This window comes from Sprattus sprattus (genome assembly GCF_963457725.1).
Source record: "Sprattus sprattus genome assembly, chromosome: 16".
Classification (NCBI taxonomy): Eukaryota; Metazoa; Chordata; class Actinopteri; order Clupeiformes; family Clupeidae; genus Sprattus; species Sprattus sprattus.
The window spans coordinates 11310452-11335683 of NC_137914.1; the positions used below are offsets into that span (position 1 = coordinate 11310452).

Genomic DNA, 25232 nt, shown 5'->3' on the forward strand with positions numbered 1-25232 from the left:
ATAATGCTGGGCAATGGCATCTCAGGACTGCTGCTGCCTGCCAAGAGAATTAAGCAGCTTAATCGCTCCTCTCACACTTCTCTCACACTTCTCTCTCTCCCTCTCTCTCCCTCCCTCTCTTTTCTCCCTATCTCTCTCCCTCTTTAATTTCTCCTTCCCCCCCCCCCCCCCCCCCCTCTCTCTATCTCACGGAGAGAGTGAAAGTGAGAAGGCTCTCATGTTTCCCAGCAGGCTGATGAATGTGGGTTCTGGGAGAGGCGGCTGTGTTCCCCTGACTCCCATGACATCAGCGCAGCACCACAGCCGACCGTGTAATCCCTCCCCTCTGCATATAGCCTCGACTACAGCCATGTCAAATAACCACAAGCCATAAAAATATGAGAAGAAGACAATAGAGCAACACAGAAGAACCAAAGACCAAAACCAAGGTGGACGGGATTATAAAGATCAGATCATGATATTAATTAAGGACCTAATTAGAAGAGAGGGAGCAGTCAGAGAAAGAGAGAACTGCATACAGAACATCCAAGAATAAAAGAAGGAAAGACCAAATTGTTCAGGAGGTTCCCTAGAGTGATTGAATGTACACTCCTTTCACATGGATAAAAGTGTTTGTACATGCACAACCCGACGTCTGCTGATGTTTCCCAGCTGTGTTCCACCGCTTTAACAATATTTCATTCAAAGCCATGGCGAGTTCTCTCTCTGTCTCTCCCCCTTCCTCTCTCTCTCTCTTCTACCAAAATATCCAATCTCTCTATCTCCCATTGCCAGGCAACGCAGCATAATCAAGACACATGTATACACAGGAGTTTCCTTTGACAGTAAGAGTGCAGACATGAGAGGGGCGGCCTCATGGCCTTGCCGCAGCTCCCTTCCTTTCTTCCTCCCCCACTACTCCCAGGAGATGGAATTCCTTAAGACACACATTTCAAAAACATGGCATGACGGTGGAAAAGCTACATTTCACGCTCTAACAGGCCACAGCGTCTTAGCATGTCCGTTCCACTCAACGCCCTCCCAACAAAAGCTCTGAGAACAGCGCGCCGAGACTGGGCTAGGCTAAGCCAGCCTCGCATCTCTCTCTCTCTCTGTCCCTCTCTCTGTCTCTCTCTCTATCGCCCTCTCTCTGTCTCTCTGTCTCTCTCTCCGTCTCTCTCCGTCTCCCTCCCTCCCTCTCTCTCTCACTAATACACAGTGGGACGAGAGGGAGCATCGGGTCCCTGATTGCACTTCTGTGTTATTCAGAGGGTGAGAAGTTAACCACACTGCTGCTCAGCATTCCTTGTTTGTTGTCATCACTGTTGCCATTTTGTGAGTTTTAATTTCCTGTCCGGCAGTGCCCTGCCCTGTGAGTGTCAACACCCTGCATTGCCAAACCAAAACAAAGAGCGTAGAGGCCAGACATAACAGACGGTGCTGATGGGGTTTCCCTGATGACAGAGGGGGTTAGGTGGGATGAAGGGGGGTGTAGTTGGGCACTCACCAGGAGACTGCAATGCTATCGTTGCCACGGGTGATGACGCAGTGCTTTTCCTCTGGGTTGATCATGGCTGGGTGGACCAGCAGGGACACGCTGGTGTTGACAATGGGACGACCTCTGGACATTGGTGAAAGAGCACAAGGGACAGCAATCAGAAATATGAACACGTCTTTCAGTTTTTGAGAAATGCAATAGTTTGTTAATGCCGATCTTGTGCAGCAAGATGAATGTCAGAAGAGATGTGTGAACTACAGTGATGTAGCGTACCTGTACACTACTGCCTGGTCAGCTCCAAATGCTCCCACAATGAGATCTGTTGGGAAGAAATAAGATCCATTACAAAGGAACTGCCCATCAAATCCACACTACTGAATCATTTACAGTGCGTTAAAATACAAGTTGGGCCTTAAAATGTCCCTACTAACCTGGGTAGCCATTCATATCCAGGTCTTTGTTGCCACGGAGAGTGAAGCCAAAGCTAGCAGGTATTGTGGTAGATGCAAACTGGCCTGAAATCACCTGAGAGGGTTTTTCCTGTAGCCCTCCGCTGTGTCCATTATAGATTCTAACTACTCCCTGTTTGTCCTCCCCTCCAAACGGGCAGCCAATGGCAACATCTGAAAAGAAAGTTCAGCCAATTAGAAAATGGACGGCGAAGAGGTAGGTGAAAGTAGATGAAAGCATAGGAGGAGAAGAGTCGAGAAAAGAATAGAAGACTTGACATGGAAAAAGAAACCCGTCCCTCCTCACCATTGAATCCGTCCTGGTTGAGGTCTCCGAGGGGTGCGATGGAGCTGCCGAAGCGAGCGTACACCTCTGTGCCGGTGAGGTGCGGCAGCTGGGGCTGCAGGTCCAGCAGGCCTTTCTGCAGGTACACGTACACACGCCCCCTCTCCTCCAGACGCCCGTCTGTGTCCAATATCATAAACATGGGCGCCCCCACCAGCAGATCCATCCGTCTGATGACAAACCAGCGGAGGTCAGTGTACAACACACACACACACACACACACACACACACACACACACACACACACACACACACACACACACACACACACACACACACACACACACACACACACACACACACACACACACACACACACACACACACACACACACACACACACACACACACACACACACACACACACACACACACACACACACACACACACACACACAAAGTAAATACCTAGATGTCCAAACACTCTCTAACAGGTGGCTGGTAGTTGTTAGGTTGCTACTTACCCATCATTGTTGATGTCAGTGGTAGCCACAGAATATCCATAATATGACCCCATCTACATAAATAATGAAGTAATTTAGTAAGTATACATAAATACACAACACACACACACACACACACACACACACACACACACACACACACACACACACACACACACACACACACACACACACTACACTCTCTCATATCAATCATCTAAATATATACACATTATTATAAAACAGTACAACATTTGAGAAGGTCACAGATTATAGTCATGAAAACATACAGTGTATTGTACTCTTGTATTGACTCTGGCTGGGTCAGACAAGGCTTCTAGTCTTTTGTTATGGAAATGTCACAATACACTGTTCCTCTACCCAGACAGTTGCATTTTAGTGGGAACCCAAACAACCTCTCCAGACTCCTTCAGTAAGCAAACATGGAGGTTTTGATTATATTTACTCAGCTGAGGCAATCAGGATACACAAAAAAAGTAAAAAAGAAAAAAAGAGAGGAAAAAATGAAAAGAGAAGAAGGAAAAAGAAACATTGGTAAAAAAAGCTGTGGTGCTCATTTGTGAAAATTGCCTCGGCACTTTTGCTTCAATTAGTGTGCTTTACTGCAAACCACAGAGGCCTCCATAGCAGTTTGCAGAGGCTTGTAAAGGAAATGGTTTTGCTTATATCATCAGTGCGCTGCGCTGTGGGCACGAGCTGGTGGGATAAGGGGCTGGGCCACGACAAACACAGAACTACCAAAAAACCGCACACACCCTTGCAACAATACGATAATCGTGAGAGAAGGCAGCGGAAGACTAACCTGTTCACCAGAGAAGGTCTTCACTGTGGTCAGGTCAGTACCGTTCAGTATAGACACCTAAACATATGAGAAACGAGACAGGCTCTCATTGCATCTGCGATTTCACGAGGGCTGATCACACTTAAGGGGCCAACAATGACAGAATAGCAGACTGAAGACAGCATGGAGGAGCAATGGAGGCAAATGGTCTCACTTCACATTTGCACAAACTACCTCTTCAAATATCTTTTAATGACGGTTCTATCAGTCAATGTCATGCACTTATCACTTCATCTTCACAGCACTGATCCTCCCTCCTACAGTCAATTCAATGGTCAGTAGAGGCTCCTTACCAAACCATGCAACCATTCTCCTTTTGGGATGCCAGCCACAAAATCTGGAAGGCAAAGAAAGCAGAGGGGAGGAAAAAAAAAGAAGGGATCTATCAAATGGAAAAGACATTAAAGAGTGGAAACATGAAAGCGTCTGGAATCCTCAGGAACTCTGAGAATTACAGCCATCAGAATTCAGATCCTTTGCTCCTTTTTGGCCTTGTGTTTGGTTTATACGATCACAATCCAACTGTGCGAGTATGTGGCTGCAGGGTTTACACCTTGAACTGAAGTAGGAAGAGATGTGGCAGATGATGGTGTGTTGTGTCAGTGTTCGGGGACTGTGTGGGTGTTTGTCAGTGTTCGGGGACTGTGTGTGTGTGTGTGTGTGTGTGTGTGTGTGTGTGCGCATGCCATCCCATGCTCATGCATACTGTATGTGCCAGTAAAGAAGCCTTACCTTCCACATTATCTTCTGTAAACTCTCCCGCTGTGACTGAGTAGCCTGCAAATAGAAGCAAATGCAGAACGTCAACACACACCCATCTGTCAACCAGACACTGCAGTGGCCAGTGGCATGGGATCTATCTGATAACGATAATTAGTCTTAGTTAGTATGTCTGATTGAGGATACATAAAACATATACACATATATATATATGTATATATATTTAATTAGGATAGCTTCTTGAGACTCATACCCATGTAGGTGTCATCATGGGAAACTGTCTCCTTGGTCTTGGTCTGCATTTCTCCCTCCACCGAGGACAGGAAGTAGCCTGGATAATAAGCCTTGATGATCTCCTCCTTGACCGCTGCGATCACCTGACCTGATATACACAAAAGAGAAGAAGGCTGGAATGTGAGGACATGACCCTGGAATGCTTTCAACCATCTTGCTCCTGAAACTATACAATAGTAAATAGTATATTAAGATATGGTGTACCTTGCCAAAAGAAGCTACCAGGTCCTCCCAACACCACCTTCCCATCCTGAAATGTTAAGAATTGAGATGAGTACTATGAGATGCCACCCCGCCATCTTCCAGAATTTCTGTAATCTTATTGCAGAATCCATACCTTGGTGAAGTCGGCACTGAAGCCACCCTGACAGTACCCTTGGCCTTTCGCTCCAAACAATTCTGTCAGAGACACAAAACAAAAACAGTTATGAAGGTTTGGGGAACAAAAGTCAGGGAACCATTAAAGCCTTTCAATAACCTTACACACATATGAAGAGGCTCAGTGCAAAGAAAATGTTCATTGTGTATTATTCCTGGACACGATGCCATTGGAATGGAGCACATAAAAGTCAGTATATTTCAGCTGTCAGGAGTGTGACCGTCCATAGCCTACCTGTGCGACATGGAGCATATTCCACAAACTTGGTAAAGTTATTGACGGACAGGAAACAGGTTCCTGTGGAATCAACCCGAGCTTCATCTTCCTTTGTTCTCCAGGAGTAGAGAGGGGCACAGGCCTGGAGCGGAGAGAGAGGGAGTGAAGAGAGTGTTAAATAATTCAGGAGAGTATATCTGCTGTCGCAGGGTTCCTCTCACTCAGTTGGAGAAGAGTTGAGCTCTCGCAATGGTTCAGATCTAGAAGAAGATGAACAAAAACAAGAGAAGCTGGAGAGAGTGAAAAAGAGGACAGAGTGAGAGAGGAAAAGAAGAAAAAGAAGAGGAAGAAGAGAGAGGCTTCTTCACAGTGATGAAAATACAGCTCAGGATAACAGGGTGGAGATCCTGGGAGAGGTCATCATTACATCTGGAGCAAAGTAACCATGACAGAGAAATCCAGGTCACATCCTCCAAAATCCACCCACAACACAACACCTGGGCTTTGATGTCATGTCCCTCGAGACTGCTGGACTTATCCAGAGGTTAGACCACCAACAACCTACTCGACCTCCAACTAATGACTCAAAGAAGCCCTGACACACAACCCATAACATAACAAGTCAATTTGGGGAACAGCTTCTTTTACAGGACTTTAACGTTTTCCTAAACCTCACTCATATCCAGACTCATTTGAACCACATGAGCTCATACACCTGTGGGAAACTGACCAAAAGATTGTATTCAATATTTTTTTTTGCCTGTGCTGCCAGCCGACCTTGAACTGCAGTCAGCCACAGTTCAAGACCTTGAATGGAATTTCGTCTCTGTCTAGACGAGCGGCATGTAATACCTCCTACCCATCAGTGCACTCAGTGTGGTCTTACCAAGATTGTGTCGCCGTGGGAACGCACGGTTGCTCCAAACCACTGGTGTGACTTGAATTCCCCTTTTCTGTTTACATCATTGATGGAGATGGTGCGAATGCCTAGGGCAAAACAAAAAGAAGATACAAGATTTTGTAGGATTAATTAAGACGCGCGCGCACACACACACACTGTCAAATATTACGGTATCAGGTTCTCATCTCCATGAAAGCCTCAACACTGTAGGCAGTCCTCAACTCAGAACATTGAATTCAAATAAAAAATAGAGAAATCAAAAAATGAGGTTAGTCACAAAGATCCACAAAGGGAAGAACTTTCTGGAAGGTTCAAGGGTGTCAAGTTGTGACCTTCGGCAACCCCTCTTTCATGACCTCTTGCGATGTCCATCGTGACCTCTATGTTTGTCCAGCCAGCTGACAGGATTCTCAGATTCGCGTCATTTGAGAGGCATGAGAAAGACAGATGGCTATCGCGTTCAGCTGTGACATCTGTGACGCCAAACCAAAACCGACAATGTTTTCGAACTGGTCTAAAACAACGCCACCACAATGCAATATCAGCATTTCATGGAATGTCTGTCCGACGGAGACTGGAGAGTACGAATCCCACGCCTCGCTACAGACATCTGGGCCCGGAATGTCAACTCCATTTAGGAGCTCTCCTACACATCCCTATGTGTTGCCTTGTACATACATCTCTGTACCAAGATCTATTGCCTTAACCTGTATTTGAAACACAGGCCCTGATAGATTCCCGACTCACTGCAAGATCTCAGGTTGCACCACAATTACAAGCATGATGCAACCAAGGCCTGTGGTTGCGGGGCTGGGGGCTGGGGTCTGGGGTAGGGAGAGGGACCAGAGGGCAGTCCGCAGGCCCTCAACCCAGCCAGAGCAGTGCTGTAGTGGGGAGGGAAGATTCAGTCGGTGCCTGGGAGAAAAGAAAAGAAAAAGAAAGTAGGGGGGAGACCCGTCCAAGGAAAACACACCGCTGGCAACGGCCAGCCATCTATCAGCTCTACAGCTAGTATACACATACACTCTTGATCTCTCTCTCTCTGTGTCTCTCTCTCTGTGTGTCTCTCTCTCTCTCTCTCTCTCTCTCTCTCTCTCTCTCTCTCTCTCTCTCTCTCTCTCTCTCTCTCTCTCTCTCTCTCTCTCTCTCTCTCTCTCTCTCTCTCTCTCTCTCTCTCTCTCTCTCTCTCTCTCTCTCTCTCTCACACCCTACCTTTCTGTCGATCATTCTCACTCACAGACAAACACACACTCACTTATAAGTTCTCTTTCTGTCCTCCACTCTGTCTTTCTTTTGTCTTTCTCACTCCCTGGCATGTACACATCTCTGTGTGTTCACTATCTCACACTCTCTCCTAAGTCTTTCATGTAACAGTTTATATTCCGGCCATTCATTCTCTTCCACTCACACGGAGTAATGGAAGTTCTTAGTTTCTTTTTGCCGATCACTTTTCTAGACTGACTGTCTATTTGTGAATCTGTCTTTCCTAGTCTTCCTCTTTCTCTTTGATCCTTTAGTGGGGATTACGCCCCTCTAATAGCATTACGGAGGATGTGCTTCTCCCTGGTCGCCTCCTGGCTTTTCCCTCCATTCCTCCCCTCTCCCTCTTTTCTCCTCTCCCTTTCTCTTTTTCTCTCCCTGTGTGCCAAAGAAAAGAAAGCCCGTGTGTCTTGTGGGCAAACAGCAGTCTGGCTCCAATATGGTTGTGCTTGACATGAGGAGAGAGACAAAAAAAGTTTGGATTATTATTTCCATGCCGACCTGGCTGTCGTTCGCTACACCCCGGTGTTGGGATAAGATGAGGGGAGCTTTTGGGTTGAGGTAGGGGCGGTGAAGATTTTGGCAGTAGGTCCTCCGTCTAAAAACACTGCGAGTAAAAATCAATTGAAGTGTCTGTGATAAGGCTCTTATTCAGTGTGGCGTGCATTCAGACGGCAGAATGACCTCTGGGAATGTCAAAAGGAAATGGTCTTGGGGAGTGCTATTTTTATGACATTTTTATCAAGCCTTTTTTGGGAATTTTCTATTTTTTTTCAATCGAGGCTTGTATTCAAGAACAACAATAAAGCTTTGGCCTTCGTTCAGCTTATCAGTCAATTGTGGTGCGCCAGTCCCAACGCGGGCAGACACGTCGTTGCTGGAGTTCACTGGATGGATGACAGGAGGGGCAGACTGGCATCAACGCTGGCACTCCCTCAGGGTCTTATGCCACCACGCGGCGCCGCCGCACATCATTTTAATTGACGCTGCGTGACACTGGTGGTCATGAAAAGCGCTTTTGGGGCCAGCATCACAGCCAGGAGTTGTTCTCAGGACAGTGGCTCCAGTCATGCAGACTGCCTGACTGCTCACTCGAGTGCTATGTTAAAAATGTAAAATAATAAAACTGAACAAGAAAAAATACAAACATTGCCTCCCTGCCTGCCCGCCAGCCAGCCAGCAACTACCCCCACCCCACCCCACCCCACCCCCATATCCCCATATCCCTCTCTTCTTTTTTCAATAATCCGATGTGAGTGTTGTCTGGAAAAACACTGGGCCTAAGGACAGGCCTCCCCTCTAAACCCACTTCTCAGGGGAGTTGGAGGGCTCTGGAAGGGGGCAGGGGTCTGGAGCGCGTGCCTTCATCTGCTTTGAACCGCGGCCGAAATAGAGCCATTAGCTGGGGGGACCTTAATGGGTGTTGTGTGTGCACACCGGGGCAGGAATGGAGGGGAAGGCCAAGACAAATGGCAAAATTCAGTCATCACATCAGACGCCCCCAGGGACAAGCTGGCTGTAGAGGAAGGGGGAAGGAGGTCAGATGGGAGAGACAAGAGAGTCAGCTTTCTTCCTCCCTCGCTCCCTCTCTTTCTTCTTCTCTCTCCATCTCTATTCCCCATCTGTCTTGTTGCCTTCTTTGTTTACGCGACTCTTCCTCTATCTGCTTCATCCATTTAAAGTCTTTCCCTCTCTCTCTTTCTAGTTTATTTGTATCTCTCCCTCTCTCTTATCTCAATTGGGGGGGAAATGGCTAGATTGCTTTGGGATGTAGCAAAGAGGCTCCTCTCTGACCGTTGTGACCCAATTTATGGAAGTGCTGATGGTGGTCACAGGCAGTCATGGAAGACCTCACAAGCAGCCTCAGCTCTTCCTGAATGTGTACGTGTGTGTCTTTGTGAATATATGACTGAGTTTGTGTCTGCATATTAATGTATGTGTGTGTCTGTGTGAATATATGACTGAGTTTGTCTGCATATTAATGAATGTGTGTGGCTGTCTTTCATACACCTTAACCAGTATGAACAAATCGGTAAGGCAGTCATATTATCTGGGAAAATCTGGGAAGCACAACTCAATGGACGAAATCTATATGGTTCTTTTCCTAGTTACTGATATTTGAACATTAACCTTTGACAACTAGTTTCGCACAACAGTATGTCAAGTGTCATTTAGTGTTAGTCTAATGAAGTTACACTTTCTCTTTAGGGTATCGGGTATCAAATTAAAAGCAAAGCTGCTGCTGAACTGAATTAAGCGACACAACATTTTACAAACAAAAGGGTGGTTACCAGAATAATAATAATAATAATGCTTGGGAGGTTTCATTAACTCCCCCCATATCTGTCTTGCAAAGCAAGACAAATGTTTATATTGCAGTTTGCAACAGGAGGATGATGGGAGGGACAGTGTATTCTGTGGTGCAAAGTGCCAAGAAGCACCAGTATCTGCACTGCAGTATCAGCACAGTTGGTAATTGCGAGGAGCCTTCAGATGACTAATTCTAACTTGATGGCTTCAGAATGTCCGTCTCATAAACAGGTCGACTGGCTAATGAGTCTGTGTGCCGTAAGAAGATTTATAGTTTTCAGTTACAGTTTCAACAACTGGCCCCTCAGGACTAAGTTACTTCATACGGCCAGTAAACCCACTTTAAAGACAGCATCTGTAAACCTCTGAAAAACGCTCAATTAACCCTTGTTTAAAAGAAACTCTAGTCCAAAGTATCCCCTCCAGCATTTGAGAGGATTCCCCCCTCCCCGTTGAGCAGTCAAAAGGGTAATTTCACGTGGAGGGCATCGACAGGCAGTCGAGGAGCCAGTGGAGCAGAACACCCTGCACAGGAACCGCTAGCTCTCGTCACCGGCTCCAGACGCTATGAAGAACGCCACTTAAAAAACAGGAACAGCACCTCGGCACTTAAGGTACCCCCTCCGTTTCCTCTTCAAAATCTCCTCTTCCGTCAGACTTCACATGGCAGCTCTTGGGACAATGAAAGGTAAGGCAAGGTGAGCCTGAGGGCACACCAACATGACAGGAAGTCCGAGGCGGGGTCGCTCGAGGAAAGGAACGAGTGTCTGTCAACAAAGGAACTGTTTGACTTGGGGAAGTGGAGGATGTCGTGCGCAAGCAACAGGTCTAATCCTTCAAGTTAGACATTTAGTGATCAGGGTACCGCTTAACCATGGGATCGTTTAGTGAGAACAACACCTTACATAATTATGATGCTGTGTGGAGATTGCTTCTGACAATTTAGGAGCCTGACCATCACAAACGACTGCTGCTTATATATATAATAGTGGTAAGACCGATATGTGTATGAGACATTCTTTGTGTGAATGGATGTGAATGTTGAACAGACAAATCGCAAACTTCAGCTGTTAACCAATCCAATGGTCAGTTTTGCCAAGTACTGTTTGCACAATGGCACTATAGTGTGTAGGAGTGCACATGATAACCTCAAGACAATCTCGAGTCAATCCCATGCTGTCCATGTGTGCCAAGACTTACCTTACCCTTTTTAAACCGACTATTTATCACTTTTGTTCAGAAAACCAAGGGCAGGCAAAGAAGTCAGATAGCATTTTTTTAAAGAGAGAAACAACAAAAAGTGTTAGAAGAAGTGAGGTATGGAGGACAGTGTCTACACCCAAGGCCCTTACCACTATGGCAGAACAATAAACAACAATATTAGAAGGGGGGGTGGGGGGGGGGGGGGGGGGGGTGGTATCTTACCTTCATTATCAAACTCTATGCTGTTGCAGTCTGATTGGCCGGGGCCCCAGGGACAGTAGAAGACAGAGCCACCCTGAGTGATGTTCACCTGACTGGTGTTGGCCTTGGGGGCTCCCACCACTACACTGACACTGCAGGAGGGAGAAACGGACACACACAAAAAACACAAGCGTCATTTACACACGTTCAAAATGGCCTCCAGCATTACACCAACCACGTGTCAGAGTGCAGTGAATCTTGAACGATCTACTATCGGGTCGATGAAGGTGCTTAAAATTCATAAGGGAGATTTCACAGGATGTGTTGCATCATGAAACATCTTAGAGGCTCAAATGAAAAGTGTGATAACGCTTGTTCAAACAACAAGGAAACACATCTCAAAAGAAAGTATCACACAGTCAGTTATATTCATTGCATTTAAACGTATGACCTACACATGCATTCAAAACTAAGAAGTTTAAGAAATGGCACATCAATTATTAAGAACCCTTGACTGTGACAAAGTGAGCAAGACTCTTTCAGATGATGATGTTCTGTACATGGAGGGGTTGCATAACACTGGGTGGCCATGAGTACTTGTTAGGTACCCTGCTGGCAAACACGTGATGCACACTCCCAATGCATACACACATGCATACACACACAAGCGCGGAGCCCCTGCGGGACTGAGTCAATGGGAAAACAAGGGAGCAGACCGGCTAAGTGGAGTCACTGCTGTTTCCACAGCTGTGAGGGCAAGTCCCAGAGGAGTCTCTCTCACACACACACACACACACACACACACAAACAAACACACACACACACACACACACACACACACACACACACACACACACACACACACACACACACACACACACACACACACACACACACACACACACACACACACACACACACACACACACACACACACACACACACACACACACACCACTCTCTCTCTCCTATACTATCTAAATAATACTTTGCTCTCTAACATAAGTGTAACTGCGGCATGGACACCCGTGAGCACAGTGTGAACATATAGGCTGGTACTTCTGGTAGGCCTAAACTCAGAAACACAGCCACAACCCTCCACTTCTAATCCTATCAACCTCCTCTTCCTCTTCCTTTTTCACTCACTCACCCACTCTCTCACCCACTCACCCACTCACTCACTCACTCACTCACTCACTCACTCACTCACTCACTCACTCACTCACTCACTCCCTACCCCCTCCCCAACCCGGCTGTCTGTCTTTCTCAGTCGTTTGGTGAGCAGCTCCCTCTTTCTCCTCACAGCCCCTGCACTTCTAATCTGAGTCTAATTTTCCAAGAGACGGCACGGATGGGTACAGCGCAGCCATGACCTCACTGTCTGTAAAATTACTATCATCTCTTTCCTGTCATTAAAGCACAGGGAGAGAGAAGGGGAGAGATCAAGAGAGACAGTGAGTGTGTGTGTGTGTTTGTAAGGGCAGAGAGGGCACGTGCGGAGAGTGGTGTGGGTGTGTGTGTGTGTGTGTGTGTGTGTGTGTGTGTGTGGCTGTCACAGGAAAAGCACACCCTTTTCCTGCCCCCTGGGGTCAGCTGCTGTGTTTACTTTATGCCAGCTATATGTGGCACCCTTCACCCTCTCCGCGGGCAGACCAATCTCCGCGGTGACCCGTTTCAGCTGCGTGTTGACTAAATAGAGCACATAGTGAGGAGTGAAAATTACTTTTTAAAAATAGTAACCTCGTATCTACTGGTCGTACATGCCTGCAGCTGTCACTAAAGCCGAGGTGTTGAGTGCTTGGTCTTCCCTCACTTAAATGTGTATAGAAATACAAGAACATACTTCAAGATAATTTTTTTTTTAATAATAGGGACAGAACCCTATGCATCAGTAGTCCATTGTGAACTGGCTACCATTTTAATTTCTCTCCAAATATGGTGTAACAGTCAGAGCAGACGCACCTGTGCTAGACTCTTCTGGAGCCTGTGTCTGTGTACAGTATAAAAAACACAGGTGAAATGGGCACAGTGGGGCGGTTTGAAGCTGGACCGTTTGGACGAGCACTCTGGATCAAAGGGAAGACTCCAAGAACTCCCACAGGGATAGAGAGAGAGCCAACCCCAAGACAGACAGGAAGAGAGACAGAGATGAAGGGATACAAATGAGAGAAGCAAAGACAGGGGGGGGGAGACGCAGGTTATGAGTCATTAGGGCTTAAGAGGTGTCCTGGGGGTCACCAAGTTCCATTGTCTCCCCAGGAGACAGGTTCCCTCAGTGTCTACACATGCAAATGTCTGTGTGTGTATGTGTGTGTATGTATGGGGTGTGTGTGTGTGCGTTTATCTGTTGGCATGTGTGTAAACAAAGCCCAGGCTATGAAAGAAGAGAAGAGAAATGTGTTAAAAAAGAAAGAAAAAGAAAACAGGAGAGAGAGAGAGGGGGGAAGGAGGCCAGGCACACTGTGTGTTGTTTTAGAGGGGGAAAGCAAAACAAGGCGCTCTTCCGGCCCAGAGAGAGAGTATACCGCTCGCCGGCATATGTGCAGACACGAGGACAATCCCAGAGGTGCCGCTACACTCCAGCAGCCCAGTAATGCAGAACCCAGAGCAACGCCCCCCGGCACAGGTTCCCACGATGCACTGCGGACTCTCTGCGGCCCTCCAAACAAAGTGCAGGGGTGGGGTGGGGGGACGGCAGTCACATGACTTCCTCACAGCGCAGTTCCTTGCAAGTTCAACTCAATTCAACACTATTTGTCTAACGATTTTACATTTAACAGAAATCTGCTGTCATTTTTTTCTTTTCATTAAGCCTAACAACACACTCGATCTCACACACTCAGGCTCCAAGTTGTGAAATTTGTTTTGCATGAACCACAGCTTCTTTCAGTGTGGAAAAAAAATCTGCAACGTCAGCAATGCGGTTGCTGCTGGACAGAAACTGCTCACACCTTAAGTGTTTAACCTGAAGCTGGGAACGCGTCAGGCAACTGTGGGGCAGCCAGAGCCAAACTCAGCACACTTCCACTCTACCCCTCCACTGACACTGTTGGAAAGCTTCACCTGCTTACACACACACACACACACACACACACACACACACACTCATACTCACACACAGACACACACTCTCATACTCACACACAGACGCAAATCTACTCTGGCTGGATGCAAGAAGGGGTAATCCTACCTTTGAGCATGTTTTCCTACTTATGAAAGCAAAGGCAGTTAGCAGAAGCCATCCGAAGAACAAATTGAGCTAAGCGTCCATTACTAAACCTACTGATGAGTGAAGAATCTTTGTATGCACTTAGTGATTAAATAGTAAGTAGTAATAAATGGTATTTTATGGCCTTTATGATATTCATTCATGGATAAACTTGGAATGGAACTCATATGTTTGAGCAAAGTGGTGCTTCATCCAAAGGCAAACAAGAAAGAGAAGACAGGAAACAACAACAACAAAGGGGACTGCTTTCATCAGCATAATGAGGCCTGTGTAGAGGCCCCTGCCTCACACAGACACTCGCATACACTCGGCCATCACACCTTGATAGGGATCTGCAGGAATTGTAAATAAGGAACAATTAGCATGTAATGGGTCTTTATCTAGGCAGGGATCAGTCTACTCTTAACTGCCTCCTCTGCCCACTAAGAGCCTGAATGAGGGGACCAGTATTAGCATTTGATAAGGGTCTGATTGTTGTTGGCCCAAATGCTCAGTTTTGCATCAGCTTTGGATAGGGAGGTTTTTCTCTGTTCTCCTACAGGAAAGACAGTGTGGGAGGTTTCCCATGCCTGGCTAAGGCCTTTTAGGGTAATCCACGGTTACAACTACCAAAGGTGGGTGAATCATGAGGAAATGTGTATCATCCGCTGGATTATTATCTCTGCTGAACACAATGAGGTACAATCAGCACTCATAAGACATGCAGTGGGGGCTTTTAAGCATGACGAGTATAGCAATGCAACTGAAATGTCCGATTTTTGAACACTTGGTTTATGCTTCTTTATCTCTGAGAATACTTTGATAACACATTTGGTTTTTCAACTCCTCTACTACGCAGATTTTGAGGCCACAGTTGTCTTTCCCTCTGTCAGCAGGGTTGGAGGTGACTTCCTCCACCCAAGAGGTTCTCTCCCTCCCTGGATGCACACCTCTGCAAGTAGATGAAGTGGGTTTTGGTTGTTGTCTGGGACCGAGGTCTAGGAGAGAGCAACGACATTCTCGTGGTGCTGCAAAAGGGATGGGGTCACCTGACCTCAAAGCCACAGCATGTTATACTCAGCAGATTACAGAGCCTCCCGCCACAGGGACAAGCAGCACTCTACATGATGAAATACTGTCCCTGCCTGGCCTAAATCAAATATCTCTCAAGGCATTTGCTTGCGAGATGTGTTTGTGTGTCAAATGGGGGAACTTGAGCAATTCTCCGGGAGGGGTTTGGTGGTGGAAAACCCAATTCAAATGGACTCCCTAGAAAATGACTACTGCCGCGTCCCCGAAGAGCGTGCCAAACACCCACCACTAACAGCCTCCCGACCACTGTCACGATAGGGGTGTTGATTGAGTTAATTAATTTAGCCTGTGCTAACTCCTCACTGAGCAGTCAAGTGGTAGATTGAGCTTGGGCTCAGCAAAAAAACACCCTCATTTGAGGGCTGGATAATGAAGGGGAAATTGCATCAATAAAAGTGACTGAGTAGGCCACAACATTGCTTATTTACAACAAGCCTGGACACAAAATGTGTGGTGGGGGTTAAAGTGCTGATGTGGCACGGTCTGAACCAGCCCATCGATGTGGAGTGTGTGATGGAGGTTAACGCAGGAGGTAATGAAATGCCAAATGCCTTTGTTCACCCCCATCGCACACACACACCCCACCCCTGACCAGACACATTCCTTCAGTCGTTCCACACTTAATTGTCTTCCTCCCAGCTGCTAAGCTTATGTCATTCGAACACTATTATAATTGCTAAAAGCCTGCCGATAAACCAATGTGGTCTGCCTCTAAATGGCAAGAAAAATGTAACAATCAGATTTTCATCACAATGCGCCAGCAGACGACTGCTGCTTTCATCTGTAATAGGAGAGAAAAAAACAGGCCAAAAAGCCAAGACACTGTCATTTGAAGGGCACTGGGGGGTTTTGGGGGCTGGTGGGAATAGTTTAGCCATGAGGATTGAATACTCCGATTGACCTCATAGAAACACAATTACCTCATGATCCTCTCACTCAGCCTCAGTGTCCCCGAACAACACCATCCATCAGCACCCCGTGAGTACAGCGGGTGATACGTGAGCCAACAGCATTTCATTATAGCGTGACTTCAGCTCTTGTCGTTCATCGCTTGTGATTAATTCACAATGGCCACATAATCCAGTCCAATTGAAGAGTGAGGCCCTTCAAGTTTATAATGACGTACTGTAGGTCAGACCGCACTGTGACTCCTTCAGCATTTAGGCCAGAGAAATCACACAATAAATCATATAGAGCCTAATTCAGTTTATCCACAGATAATTGCAATGACTATACAGAGACTGAGCACACACACATCCAAAGTGTATGTGAGAAAGAAATTGAATTAGTCTAAATGTTGACCCTGTGATTTAAACAGAACCGGCAAACAACTTGACCTCTGATAATCTAGAGCAGATTGGTCACGCATCCAAAAGTAGGAAGTGGTTTCCTGCTCAACAGTTAGGTTGGTATTGGCTCAAGTTCAGTGTGTTTGTTTGTTTGTCTGACAGTAAACCTCAGGTAACAGCTCCTGCCTTGTTGGAGGTTGGTGCAATCAAGTGTAACATCTGGATCATTGCTATTGCTGTGGCTCTGGCTGTCTTCTCCTTATGAAGGAACAATATCCACATCACCCACATCACCCAAATGTTTCTGGGTGTTCTGTCCAGTTGTTTAAAAACCAGACACCAGGAACGAAGCATCTGATTGGCATGTATCTAAATCAGCAGCAAGATTGCATTGACGGGCTTAACCAGAGCTACTGCAGTCCAGACTGACTGGGTCTGATGCTGATGCACTAGTGTGCCCTGTCTGCACGTACTTCTGCATGTGCACAGTACTGCTACAGCCCATAACTCCCCATTGAGTATGATGATAATGAGTGAAGCAGTGGTCTATTGCAGGATTATTACCTTGTACCTTTAAGAAGCTCTTCTATCTTTAAGAAGCTCTTGAAGACCCAACTCTTCAGAGAGCACCTAACTTGCACTTCTACTAGTACTTAACTTGCATTTACAGCAGTAACATTCCTGCATTTTATTCTATTTCTTATGTAAAATAGTATTAATTGTTACACTAGGTCTCTATTGCTTGTAGCTTTATTGTTCTCTCTCTTGTACGTCGCTTAGATAAAAGCGTCTGCACAGGACTCTTGAAGGACAGCTGACCAGGGGCCAGTCTCTGAAAACACATGGTAAGAGGGGTCCTCTTCTGTGTAAACCACAGAGTGTCTTCACTTTAGGGGATGTTAAGTTTGCAAAGATGATTTACGTTAAAACTTAATTTCTCCTGAAGAGATACCACAAGAGAAAAAAAAAAGCGCAAAGGACAGCCAACATTGTGAAATTAGGTGTCAAAATGGCGTTTTTCTGCTCAGTACGAGGACTAATCAAAAGATCAGGGTGTGTTGTTTTTCTTTGGCAACTTCATTTGAGAAAAGCACACCCTGATGTGTTGGTATGATAAACACTGCTGCTCAACCTCTTTCCTTGTACACACATATGACCGGATTTTAATGTCACCACAGAAACATTTCCTCTCAGAGGATATGTCCTCTGGGGCAGGAGGCCTGCACATCAGAATTGCTGCACCAGGTGCTGAGGGCCTTGCCAGAATGGCTCTTTCACACATGTAGCAAGCAACAGGAGATTGTCCTTGTCAGATGCGCTCTAACCTACTGAAAATACTCTGTTTAGATTACCATATGATCACATGAATGACACAGGAGAAAGACAAACCCTCCTGGTTTGTGGTTGCCAGGTTACAGAACTATCATGCCATCTCAATGGCTTTAGCCTTTCTGAGTGAACCTCCAACATTAGGGTTGACTTTGTTGCCAAGTTGAAGTTCACCAAAAACGCCTGTATATGTAGGGGGAAGAATAAGTGTATTTCTCCTTGCGCAGCCAGACTGTCCATGTGTTTCAAATCAGACCTATTCTCCTTCCAGAGAAAGCTAAACACTGCAATGTTACATGGGCCTAATGACAGTAACATAAAACAAGAAGGCTTATTCAAGTACTGCAGCAATGGTGCATAGTTTAAAATAAAGATATGTTTATAATCCATCAGCATAATTCACTCCGCTATTCTATTCATATGAGTCTGAAGTCGAACAACCCAAACTTGACGGAAATTATGGTCGACAATTATGGTCTAAGCAATGGAGGAAAAGTTTAACTCTCTACAAAGCCACCAACCATGTCATTTTGCCTCAGTGAGGCCTTCACAAGTGGCAAGACAACGATTTGAAAGCGCCTAATTCCAACTATATAAACATGAACCGTGGTTTCCAACCTTTAAATTGCCCTGTGCCAAATTGTAGCCCCCTTTGCCCTGGGCAGTCGTAACTCACACCCTTACAGACCCCAAGAACATTGTCCACGAAGTGTTGAGTGTTATGGGCCATTTACACCTACAAAACAACAGGCTCAGAGAGTGCCAAAGTATTTACACCCACAGAGTGACAGTATGGCTCAGATGTGCATCTTTTGGCCATTAGCCTGAATGGCAACTTCTGCCCATTCACTGTCCTTCTTTGTCTTTCAAATCCTACTGGCAGGACACTAGCCAACGAAATTCTCATTTAATGAGGTTAGGAGATTACCGTTATCGCGGTCTGCCCAGTGTGTGCCCTCTCTAACCCAGACAGGCAAACACTCACCATTATTGAGATTAAAATCTACCTGAGGAAGGCCCTAGACAATGGGCCGCTGCACTCCTGTGTGATATGGCCTTCAGGCAAAGTCATAGAGCCCAGAGTAGGGCGGCCTGGTGTGTTAAGCCAATTCCAAAAACTTCCAGCCTGTAGTGATCACACACACCACACCAACACACACACACACACACACACACACACACACACACACACACACACACACACACACACACACACACACACACACACACACACACACACACACACACACACACACACACACACACACACACACACACACACACACACACACACACACACACACACCTATGTCTCTTATTATTAGACAAGACAGTAAATCCAGACAGGCCTTAAATGTTACAGACAGACAACAGCATAGCCTTAGAGACAAGGCCAAGCTTGTACCTATTAACCTTTTGAACAACACTCTACAGGGTTCTCTATCCAAGCCACTACAGCCAGACATGGGGGGAGGGCAACAGACCCAAAAAGTGGAGGTGGAGGAGAGTAAATAAATAAAGAACACAGTCACATGGAAAAGTTCTCCTCCCAAAACACAGCTAATCGTTTCTGCTGTTGTTACAAAGAGCACCATTGTTCACCAAGTATACAGCAGGAACATGGCTGACTACGCAGAGAACCTGGGTGAAGAATAGCTTGGCAGGCGCTGCACACATACAGGGAGCAAGAGAGAGAGAGAGAGAAGGAGGGAGGAAGAAAGAAACACGGCCTCAATCTCCAGATGGGCCCTTGACTACGGTTTATAAACAACACAACTAAAAACAATAAATGCTTTCTCCTCCAAGAACAGAAAGGAAGTAAAACACAGACAGGACAAAACGTCACTGCTTTTAGCCATGGCAAAAAAAAAAAGAGAGCTCAAGGTCTGGGGTAAATATTGTTTTAGCAGTACCCCTCTATAAGTGGACAAACTGCAGGGGTGTAGAGGAACGCAAACGAGGATGACTTCATCCTCGTATGTCAGAACTCAACCATCTGTGATGTAATACAAAAGAGTGGTCTTGAGAAAACACATGCTCTGTCGGAATAGAGACACATCCCTGGCTGCTGTCTCACCAAAATCTTTTGGAAAGAGGCTGCCTATTTTTTCTGCTGCACAGAGCTTGCTTTGTAATCTGGTGGCACACATAATTCCATTAAATTAAAAAGAAGAGCTTTCTTCGAACGCTGCACGTTTCGCTCAACCCACTTTAGCAACCGAGCATTGGGAGAGTGTGCATATGGACAGATCCATCAATGTTATCTATCTGCAGAGTAGCACACACACACACACACACACACACACACACACACACACACACACACACACACACACTCACACACACTCTCCTCTCCAGCCACACGACCTCTGACCTCCTCCTGCACAGCGGCTCATCCCTTTATCCTTGCCAGGAGACAGAGATGAAGGGGCAGGATTGTGGGGAATATTCATGGGGAGAATTCTTCACCTCTCTCCCTCCCTCTCTCTCTGTGTTCATCTCTCTTCCTCTCATCTCTGATAACGCTCAAGCTCCAGGCGTGTGCTGCCTGTCCTTATGAGGCCCCAAACAGGAAAAAATACTTACATCTTCATTTCCTCCCTCTGTTTTGTATTTATTCCTGACACTTTCTGACCCTCTATCTTTCCAAACCCATCTTCTAATGCCTCTTTCCTGTCACTGATTTAGTCCCCCTTCACACTCTACCTCTTTCTCTACCTCTATTACTCTCTATGCCCTCCTCTCTTTTACCATTGCTTCCACTGTTGCCAGGGGATCATAAATAACGGTTGCTGTCTGTGCTACTGACAAGAGCCCTCGCTCAGGGTTCACGAACCCTGTCCTCAGGCGGTCTTCCACGGTGGTCCATCCAGCAGGTCTTAATTCTATTAGTGCAGGGCTGCCTCACGGCACACACAACTTAGACACGCATGTACTCCCAGAGCTGGGGCCATCAGGGTATCTGTGTGACTAGATAGAGGGCTGTTCAGAGGGTGACAGAGGAAACAGTGTGTGAGAAAATAAATGAAGGATAGACAGATAGACAGTGTGTTCATATGAGAGAGAGAGAGAGAGAGAAAAGATGCGTGGAGACCATTTTCTTTTGTCTTTTTTTACGAGACCCCTAAGAAAGAACATCTCCAATAGAGGATCATTCTAGAGAGGGGCCAATATGTCCATATGGGTCTTGAAAGGGAAGTGAATCTTGTGTCTAGCTTTAATGAATCATAGACAGAGTCAATGACATGGCTCCAGAATCACACTTCAAACGATGTCATGATTTGGCAACCTATATCGCTCTCCCAAACATCCAGATGTTTGTCAACGTGTGTATATATCAACTCTGCTTGGAGCCTCACCAGGCTCCTCTGAGACTTGGACAGAAAGATGATGACGTGGAAAAACTCTTTGCACCTGGCTCTCGCAAGCCAAAAACGGCTTTGTATCTTGGCTCCATCTAGCAAGTATGTCAGTGTCGTTGCATCATACTGCTGCAGTGGAAAACACAGAGCCAGGCATTTTATGAAGTTTTTGGGGAGAGGTGTGCTCTGATGTAGCATTACCCCCTCGCTGGGTGACGTTGCAGCTGCTAAAAGTTCAGATGAAGTCATTGCCAACAGGGCTGCGGTGCTGGCCGTGACTTCATCCCCCCCAGAGCAGACGGAAACTGAGAAGGGGGGGGGGGGGGGTCAACGGTGAGGAGTATGGGGGTAAAAGGGGGGGGATGTTCATACCAATGTTGAATTACATCAGCAGACTGATGCAGGGTGGGAGAGGTGTAGGACACACACACACACGCACACACACACACTGAGGAATATTAGTACTGGAGCGCACACACATGCACACTTCACTGACTCAGAAATTGGTGGCGTCACACTTTAAATCATCCAGCTTTTCCCTGTAAACCCCTTTGCCAGACAGGCATGCACAAAGCAGTGGGGTGTGGAGCACTCTTAAAGAGAAAGACAGGGGAGTGCGCAGGGGTACATACAGAGGCAGAGAGAGAGACACACACACACACAGAGACAGAGACAGCCAGACAGAGACACAGACAGAGAGAGACAGACAGACAGAGACAGCCAGACAGACACAGACAGAGAGAGACAGACAGACAGGCAGAGAGAGAGAGAGAGAGACACACACACACAGAGACAGAGACAGCCAGACAGAGACACATACATAGAGAGACAGACAGACAGAGAGAGAGAGAGAGAGAGAGACAGACAGACAGACAGACAGACAGACAGACAGACAGAGAGAGAGAGAGAGAGAGAGAGAGTATGAGTAAGTGAGTATCATAAACTGTCTACAGCAGGGGAGGAAGAACAGGGGGAAACTGGAGCCATGGTCGGCCCACTCAATGCAAAGCCCCTTCACTGTCTAGTCGGTCCAGACATGGACACACACACACACACACAGCTAGAGGCTGCCCAGTAAGTCCCTCTTAAGGCTGCCTGGGATCGCACCAGTTCATTAAAGAACTCTTGGCAGAGGAAGGGACAGAGTCAGTGGAGGCCACCAGTGCTGACTGGCTCAGAGCAGACACACATACAAATAGACAGGGATGAAGGTGATTCATGAAGCATGTTTGTGACTCAGAAAGACCATTGCCTCATTCACCTGGGGTTGCCGGCGTTAACCGCCAACTCATCAGCTTGTGGCGTCTGACAGACACACTTCCCAACCCCAACCTGAGGAACTCAGACCCCCAAACTAGTTTCTGACGAGTGGTCACATAATAGCTCAGACACTGTGATTCACAGTGGCAGCACAAGGTCCCATTCATTTCAGTAAGGCACTTCACAGCACAGGGCCCCATTCTTTCCTAAAAGGTTATCTGCCGTGATGGCGCAGCTCAGACACGCGTGGTTGAGAGTGTGGCCCAGAGCCGTGGTGTGCCCATGTGCAGAGCAGACATAAGCACCTGTAATTACAGACGATTACAGGGCAAGTGTTCGCTCCCTCCCTCCCGCCATGTACACCGAATCACTCAGGCTTTTATGTCAGTGATGTCCCTCCTCGCTTAGCTCACTCACTAAATATGGCTCTGTGACCGGCTGGTATTATCTGATACGCATGGCACGACATTAGGGGCCAATGAGCTAATGTGGAGAGAGTAGACTGCTGGGAAGGTGAGAAACTGGAGGAGACAGTATGAGGGCCATCTCACACACAACAGAGAGTAATGCACAAACTCACACGCACACACACACACACAAACACACACACACACACACACCTTAATCAATCAAAACGAAAAGCGTCTATCACTGTCTACCCCCAAACTCATGCAAAGACATCACAGACACACTTCTTTACACACATCCGCTCATGATGGTCATCCCTCTGTTGAGCAAGAGCTGCTAACAGTTGATACTGAAAGTTACTCTGGGACATCCCTTTCCCACAGAGTCTGTTGCCAAATCAGTGAGTTAATAGAGGAGGCTTTTTATTTTAGATGGTCTCGGCTATGCTCTTGGATGAATGGTGGTCTGTATGCCAAAACACACAACTTGGAGTTTTGATAAACTCCCTCACTCACGATATACATAGAAAGACAAACACGCACTTTCACGGACACCAGAACATCCTTCATCCCTTAAGATGTGTTTATTTGCCAAATAAACTATTGACTCTTTGCATTGTTGCAACACCTCGGGTGAAATTGCAAAAAAGCAGCCTATGATAGAAAAGCTGATGGTAGAGTTTGACTGTTGACACTCTTGGTAAGGCATCACAAAGCCCAAACAATGGCACAGACAACGTCACCTGGTCCCGATCCATAACAGCGCCAATGAATGAAATACTTCTTTCTTCCAATAAGATATTTCCAATCACTATCTTTTTGAATCAAATTATTAGATATGGGTTAACTGTATTCATTGAAGTACCCATATGGGGTATGTGAATGAGGAATACAATAGGAAGGAAGGGGCTTAGCGCTTAAAAATATAAAAGTGCAATCTAACACGCTTAGTGACTGGTATTGAACACATTTTGTCTTGTTAAACGCCTTTTCTTACTTGTTTGGAATTTCACAACAACTGTCTGCTAGGCTACTTAATGTTGGTTCTTTCATAGGGACCTCTGCTGTTTTGACAACTAGGGGTGAAAGAAATGTAAAAAGGGGGAAACCGTGGATAATTAAATACTTTTGCTTTTTCGCCTCCTACCAATGAAAACATTGGCAGCATTGTTTAAGATCTCCATGAGAGCTGCAACACAAGATCAGAATTTACCTTGATGTATTGGTCAAGTAAAAGTCAACCGCATATCCAAAGTAGCTCCCCTCTGGTCCACTATAGACAGTGGGATTCTCGACGTCCAAGTTGAATGCGGCACACAGTTGTATTAGTATGACTGAAAGTCCAAACGAACAGAGGCGAGCGCCTTGATTGGTTAGTTTTGATGCCGTCTTCGACCGATGTCCTCTGGAACCCATACTAACTTATAAATCCTTTTCGTGCTCTATTTGGTTTCAATCAACCGGTGTGTGTACTGGTATCTGATCAAGCAAAAGATTACGACGGGCTACAGTGTCTTCACTCCTTCCCTATCCAAGTCGCTTGTCGCAACTCATCCACACAAAGTGTCCGTATCTCTGATTCACCGTCGGCTTCTCTCAGCCTTACTAGATCGTCAGCCCCTCTCTCTCTCCCTCTCGCAGCTTAATTGGGGGGATATTGAAAGGAGGGAGTTCCTTGACTCGTGACAAACTTTTGGGGAGGTGGGGCTAGCCTACTGATTCACAAAAGAGGGAGGAATCCCTGTCTGTAAGTGTCTTGCTTGGATGGATAACACAATTAAATGCTATCGATTAAAAAAAAATGTTTTTAGGTGAATGGAAATGTTGGCCCTTCATCCCCATTGTTTGGATTTCCTACGAGATCTATGAGATGGAGTTCCTAAGGGTCACTGAAATAATTAGTTGCCACTGAAGTGTAATTGTATTATTAATGAACTGAATAGTGAAATTGTTTCGTTGCAATTTTTTTTCTGACAGTCTTTACGAGTCCACTGATAACAGCCATCATCAGTGCCGATAACATTTTTTTGTACTTTGTTGTTTCACCGTGTTCGAGCTACATTAATCAGCAATAGAAAATATCCATATGATGCTTTCAACGTAACTTGCATTTCATCGCTGAGGTCACGACTTTGGAAGCGCGCAATGGAACTGTGTCATAGCCTGCTACTTTTGCGTCCTGAGTCACGCAAACCGCATATGGAAAGTGGTTGCTCTCTAGGAT

The 25232-nt window shown here is 46.2% G+C and overlaps 1 protein-coding gene across 1 annotated transcript in view; it reads right to left on the reverse strand.

The window, feature by feature from the left end:
- The window catches only part of itga5 (integrin, alpha 5 (fibronectin receptor, alpha polypeptide)), a 44675-nt gene extending 20071 nt beyond the window's left edge, over positions 1–24604 (reverse strand). Inside the window, exons 1-15 of the mRNA XM_080853541.1 lie at positions 24222–24604; positions 11083–11213; positions 6073–6173; positions 5205–5328; positions 4929–4990; positions 4796–4841; positions 4551–4679; positions 4310–4354; positions 3871–3914; positions 3539–3595; positions 2737–2789; positions 2234–2442; positions 1909–2100; positions 1751–1796; positions 1487–1600 (exon numbers count right to left, since the gene is read on the reverse strand). Coding sequence (XP_080709667.1) covers positions 1487–1600; positions 1751–1796; positions 1909–2100; positions 2234–2442; positions 2737–2789; positions 3539–3595; positions 3871–3914; positions 4310–4354; positions 4551–4679; positions 4796–4841; positions 4929–4990; positions 5205–5328; positions 6073–6173; positions 11083–11213; positions 24222–24424 — 1556 coding nt within the window. The 5' untranslated portion in view covers positions 24425–24604. The remainder of the gene's footprint in view (positions 1–1486; positions 1601–1750; positions 1797–1908; positions 2101–2233; positions 2443–2736; positions 2790–3538; positions 3596–3870; positions 3915–4309; positions 4355–4550; positions 4680–4795; positions 4842–4928; positions 4991–5204; positions 5329–6072; positions 6174–11082; positions 11214–24221) is intronic.
- Between the last annotated feature and the right edge of the window lie 628 nt (positions 24605–25232).